This window comes from Vombatus ursinus, unplaced genomic scaffold, assembly GCF_900497805.2.
Source record: "Vombatus ursinus unplaced genomic scaffold, bare-nosed wombat genome assembly UNPS02014818.1, whole genome shotgun sequence".
NCBI lineage: Eukaryota > Metazoa > Chordata > Mammalia > Diprotodontia > Vombatidae > Vombatus > Vombatus ursinus.
The window spans coordinates 4,819,774-4,825,773 of record NW_020954596.1 but is presented as its reverse complement, the minus strand read 5'-3'; the positions used below and the strand labels follow the sequence as shown (position 1 = coordinate 4,825,773).

The following is a 6,000-nucleotide window of genomic DNA, read 5'->3' as shown; positions in this document are numbered from 1 at the left end:
ATGGCTGTCTGGGTGTTCTGCAACCGCTGTTTCCAGCCCCCCGGCAAGTCCTCCTCGCAGTTCAGCCTGACGAGCTGCGGCCACGTGTTCTGCCACCTCTGCCTCCAGCAAGGTAAAAGAGGGGAGAAGAGGAAGGGGAGGGAGGCTTTGGGGTGGGAGAGGCCTCAGCCGGGGTTGCCGGAAGTGACGTCAGAGGCCTGCGAGGCCTCGGAGCCCTCCTGTGATGGGAAGCGCATTATCTTCCCTGAAGGTTATTGTTGAAGGCGCTGCGGTCCTCCCACCCAGCGCCTTAGGCTCCCAACGTGGGAATCATCCCGGATTCCGCGCTGTCTCCTGCGGGACATCCCCAAACTGCTGACGAGGCCAGTCAGTTTCACTTTCGTAGCATCTCTTGACCGCACCCCCTTCGCTCTCTGACGCTGCCCCCATGATGGTGCAGGATTACCTCGATTACCGATAACCGCATTAGCCTGATGGTTTTTATGATCTTTTGTGCCCTCCTGGCTAGGAGCAAACAGGAGGGTGACTAAGATGGTGAAAATGTAAGATGAGGATCAGGCATAGCAGCTAGGAATATTTTTGCCTGTTATCCTTGGTCTCATGCCCTCCTGTCTCCTTCAAGACTTTTCTCCCCCAGTCCCTTCTTTATCTCCAGTCTTCCTCTCTACTGGCTCCTTTCCTTCTGTCTTCAAACATCTTCTGTTCAAAAAAGATCTTATTTTGGCTAAAAGCCTCTTAAGTCGTCACTCATTTGTCAACTCTTGTACTTTCTGCCCTTGACGCCCGACTCAAGTGACACTCTCGAAGTCACCAATGACCTGCATTCAATCACTGTACTGCATCTCTGCGGCTTAAAAAAAAAATTTATATTATTTTTGTTTTTTTTTTATCACCTTCATTTCCAAGCATATGCCTCCCACTTAACCCTACCTAGAGAGCTATTCCATGTAGAAAGAATGAAAGCTATTCAGCAAAACTAACCAATCCATTAACCAAATCTGACTAGATAGATATAGATGTCAATATTTATTTATCTGTCTGTCCATCCTCTTTTACCTATAATCCACCACCTCATCTCTGTGGCTTTTGACACTATCACATCCTCCTTCTAGATACATTCTTTTCCTTTGGTTTCTAAAGCACCACTTTCTCTTGGCTTTCCTCCTATTCCTCTTTTTCAGTGTCCTTCACAGGCTCATTCATTCTTTAATGTTGGTATTCTAGCCTTGGACATTTTCTCATCAATTTATTTCACTCCCTTGGCTGCTACTAACACTTGTACTTAGCTGACAAGCAGATCTACAATACAGCCTGATCTTTGCCTGGCGGTCCAGGTTTAAGTCTCAAACTACACATAAGAAATCTTTACTTAGATTTCCCTCAAGCACATCAAACTTAGCATGTTTCAAAGTGAACTTCTTATCATGCACCGAAATCTCCCTGTTTCACATTTTTCCTTTTTCTGGCAATGGCTGCAGCATTCAGCCACTCACCAGTTTTTGCACTTTTGGAATTATCTGACTAATTCTTTTCCTTACCTCTCACATCTTAGTTATCAAGTTCTATGCATTCTGCTTCTATTTCTTGTCATCCCCCACTGTCACCAGTCTCTACTGTAATTCCAGGCCCTATTTATTGCCTTCTTGGGGAATTTCAGTAGCAGCCTTAATTCCTTCATCCAGTCTTCCCTCTCTAATCCATTTTTCAGATTACTGCCAAATGAATATTCCTTATGCACAAATATGATTTTGTCACTTTTTTGTACGAAACCCTTCAATAGCTTCCTATTGCCTATCAAATAAAGTTAATATTCAACTCAATTCAAAACATTTATTAAGCACCTAGTATGGGCAGTTAGGTGGTACAGTGGATAGGATAGAGCACCTGGCCTGGAGTTAGAAGGACTTATCTCCCTGAGTACAAATCTGGCCTCAGACATTTACTAGCAGTGTGACCCTGGGCAAGTCACTTAACCCTGTTTATCTTAGTTTTCTCAAATCTGTAAAATGGGCTGGAGAAGGAAATGACAAACTACTCTAGTATCTTTGCCAAGAAAATCCCAAATGGGGTCATAAAAGGTTGGACATGACTAAAATGAGTGAACAGTGAAAGTAGCAGGCTTCCTAAAAATAGGACTTTGAGGTAGGACTGACTTGAAAAAAGAATAGGGGGAGAAGAGAGAGAGTTAGAGTTCAAAGTGGAAGGGAACGAAACAGTATGAACAAAAGTATGAGGGAACAATATAGAAGGTGGGATTTTACCTGAGACTTGAAGGAAGGCAGGGAAGCCAGGAGTAAGAGGTGAGGAGGAGAGAGCATCTCAGCCACGGGGGACAGCCAGAGAAAATGCCAGGAGTTGTGAGATGGGAAGGAACAACCTGGAGGCCAGTGTCACTGGATTGTAGAGTATGTGAAAGGGAACTCGGGGTGGTTTAAAGGGCTGTAAAAGCCATAGTAAGTAATGATTGGAATAATGTTTTATGTGGTTGTTGATGGCTGGCAATTCTTCTTTAGAAAGCTGTTCATAGCAGTCAGGTCAATAAGCACTTATTAAGTATCTTCTCTGGGCCAAGAATTGTGCCAGGCACTGGAGACATAAAGGCAAAATAAAGTTGACCTCAGGGAGGTTAGAGTCTGGCAAGGGAAACCCGCTGTGCACAGGTAAGTAATTCAGGCCTGGCCCTGGCTACAGAGGTGTTGCTGACAAGGCATAGTGGATGCTCTACTTGTATTTAGTCCCTTTTTTTTTTTCCACCCTTGTCAGGTGTCGTCCCTGTACTCTCACAAAGATGCCAGGGCACTCGCTGACATGTCTTAGTGGAAAAGACATGCACAAATTGATTGTGGGATACCTCCCCACCTTATATATCTGATTTAAAAAACAAATCATAGGAACATTGTCAGTGTTGCTGCTTTAGTTGAATTCAGAGTTATATGGATGACTTTGGTCATATTATTTTTAGCACTCACGGAGCATTGAAAATGTCGTGTTCTTTTTTTCCATGTTCATAGTATCATAGATTTAGAGCTAGAAGGGAACTCAGAAATTAACTAGGCCAATCCCTTAATTTTATATATGAGGAAACTGAGGTCCTGGGAGGCTAAGTGATTTGCCAAAGGTCATCCAGCTCAGGGCCTCTGACTCCAGACGTAGTGCTCTTTCCACCATACCATTACACTCATATTCCTAACCACAGTCCAAACATGGAGAGCAGTTTTTTGTGCCATATTCATTTGTGAAAAAATTTTGTAATTTCAAATCTAATTTTATATAGTCATGTGTACCTTAAACTATTAGCCAATTTTATACATACTGTAAACTTACCTTTTTTTATATAGGTAAAAAGGAAGAATGTTTGATTTGTGGCACTCCTTGCCGTATAATTTTACTTTCAAAACAAGTAAGTTATTAGTTTTGCAATAATGTTTACTTTTAAATATGAAGATTCTTAGTCACTCCTATATTAGAAACTAACATTTATTCTATCAGTTGTACTAGAAGATTTTATTAAAATTCTGAGTATCTAAAGAATATATATTAAAAAGCTGTGGGATAATTTTTACATTATTAAAATTTGTTGATTTATAATGTAGTTGATCTCCAGGGTGTTGAAAATTAGTTGTTTAAATAATTTGCATTAGAAAACAGTTCTTGAAGAGACTTCTGAGATTTATGAGAGTTCAGTTTGGAAAAAAGAAAAACCTCAGATATAGTTCTTTACGACATTACAGAGATTTAGGCTACTTCCCAATATCATATAAAATTAGAGTTATTTTTTTTTAAACCACCTAAATATGAGGCTAATTATTGGTGAAGTCTATCTAGTGCAGTAATTTTGTTAGGATTGTGTTACTTTGTTAGATATAAAGTTAATCCGCATTGTAAAGTAGCTTCGTTGTAACTGTGACTTTTTGTGCCCTTCACCTGGACACAGAGTCCTCCCCAGAGAAAGCTTGGGCAGTGACTTGAGTTTTACATATGTCTACTGTACATACTTACTGTTACCATGTTGAAATTAAGAAGAGAGTATTTTCAGTGGACAAAGTCTATCAAAGAGAGTCCTTTCGGGTGATGGCTTTTTTTTTTTTTTTTTGAAGTTAGAGGCACACAATTTCCGAATGAGCTTGATTTACCCATAGCCATATGGAATAAGTATAAAAACTGGGTACTCTACATTCTGCTCAGCCAGCCTTGAAAAACTGCCCCATGGTGTAATAAGCATTTGAATCTGTTAGGGTGATGTAGAAACAATCAACTTATTTTTTAAATCGAGATTCTTAACTTTTTTGTGTGTTAAAGGCCCCTTTTACAGTCTGGTAAAGCTTAATACTACTGTGGTTTGTTACTTACATTCATAATTGGAGGAAATGCCTAATTTCATTTAGAGATTAGTGAAAAATAAAGATATAATTTTTTCCTATCTACTTTCATAGATTTCCCTGAAATTTATCCACAGATCAGTTAAGAACCTTGCAAAATCAGTTTTTTAAAAACAATTTGCAAACTTACATCTTGAACAACCCTATCCTATATGTGGATAATCATTTTTGCAAACAAGCTATATTTAATATTTTGCATCATTCACTTTTCTTTTCCATTTTATGTAATAGAGTCATAGAATTTTTAAAATGAAAGGGACTTTAGAGAACATCTGTGCTCATAAACTCAAGTTTTATGTTTGTTTTCCCCAAAGATTGGTTAATCTGAGAAATGAAGGACTGCATAATATACTTTGTTGGGTCTAAAAGCAGCCTAGTGAGTAGGTTCTAGTAGAACCTTCTAATTTTCTAGTTGAGAAACTGAGGCCAAGGGAATTGAAGTGACTAGACCAAGGCCATGCAATTCTAACATTAAAATAAACAATATATGAAATACTTTTGCTTTGAAATTCAAGGTCTACATATTTTTCTAACATTTTGAAATAGAATTTTAATGTCACTCAAATCCTGTATTAGAAGTAGTAATATGTAGATAATATTTGTTTCCCTCTTCAGACTGATTTTAATATTCAGGCATTCTTTATGGGAATAGATGGATTATGCAAGAAATATTCAAAAGAAACATCACAGGTGAGTTATATATGAAATATTTTCTAAGACTGCCTGTCAGAATATAAGTCCTTTTGGGATAGTGACTTATGATTCTGGCTTTGAGATCCTCTGAGATATTGCCAGTTATGTCTAAAGAGGAAAATCTAATTAAAAGACTGAAAAATTACTTTCATGGAACTTTCTTGCTGTTTTACTTTGGTCCACTTATAGAAATAGAGTGGTGCGGTTTTAGGCTGAACGTTTTTATATCAATTGTAGCTGTGTTGATGTGGTAATAGAAATCTAGATTTCAGATATTTTTAGAAATTATAATTTTTATTTCCTATGATTATTATTTCATCAAAGACCTATAATAATTATTCTTTAGTTTACTTTGGTAGATCTGAGAAACTTCTGAATCACAAAAATTAGACTTGGAAGAAACTCGTGGTTAAGAAGTTCAGCCTGTACCTGACCCATCAATCTTCTCTACAGCATCTCTCCAAAATGTGTCTGACAAGTGGTCATCTAGCCTTTACCAGAATAGACTTCCAGTGATGGCAATTCATTAACTTAGGAGGCAGAATGATTTTAGTTTTGAATATTTGTGAGCTTTTCCTTATTGAGTTGAAATCTGTCTTTGCAACTTGTACAAAGGGTTCTAGTTCTGGACTCTGAATACAACTTTAATAAGTTTAATACCTTTCCCTATGATCCTTTTTCCTGAGTTTATGTCTCTTCCTAAGGCTTGTGTTCTCTAAGCTAAGCAGCCATGGTCCTTCGACTTATCAGGTATGATTTTTAGTACCCTTTATCCTCCTCATTTTCCAGCTCTTCATCTCCTTCCTAAGATGTGGTGTCCTGAATTGGTTATGATATTCTAGATGTGATCTGGCTGCAGAGCAGAGCTTGAATGGTTACTTATTAAGGATAGGGTAGAGGGAATTCTTGCTTTAAATATAGGCCATAC

At 38.4% G+C, this 6,000-nt stretch overlaps 1 protein-coding gene across 1 annotated transcript in view; it reads left to right on the top strand.

Moving 5' to 3' along the window:
* Window positions 1–6,000, top strand: part of RNF212 (ring finger protein 212) — a 50,561-nt gene continuing 44,561 nt past the window's right edge. Inside the window, exons 1-3 of the mRNA XM_027836272.1 lie at window positions 1–112; window positions 3,339–3,400; window positions 4,995–5,069. Of these exons, the coding sequence (XP_027692073.1) occupies window positions 1–112; window positions 3,339–3,400; window positions 4,995–5,069 (249 nt within the window). The remainder of the gene's footprint in view (window positions 113–3,338; window positions 3,401–4,994; window positions 5,070–6,000) is intronic.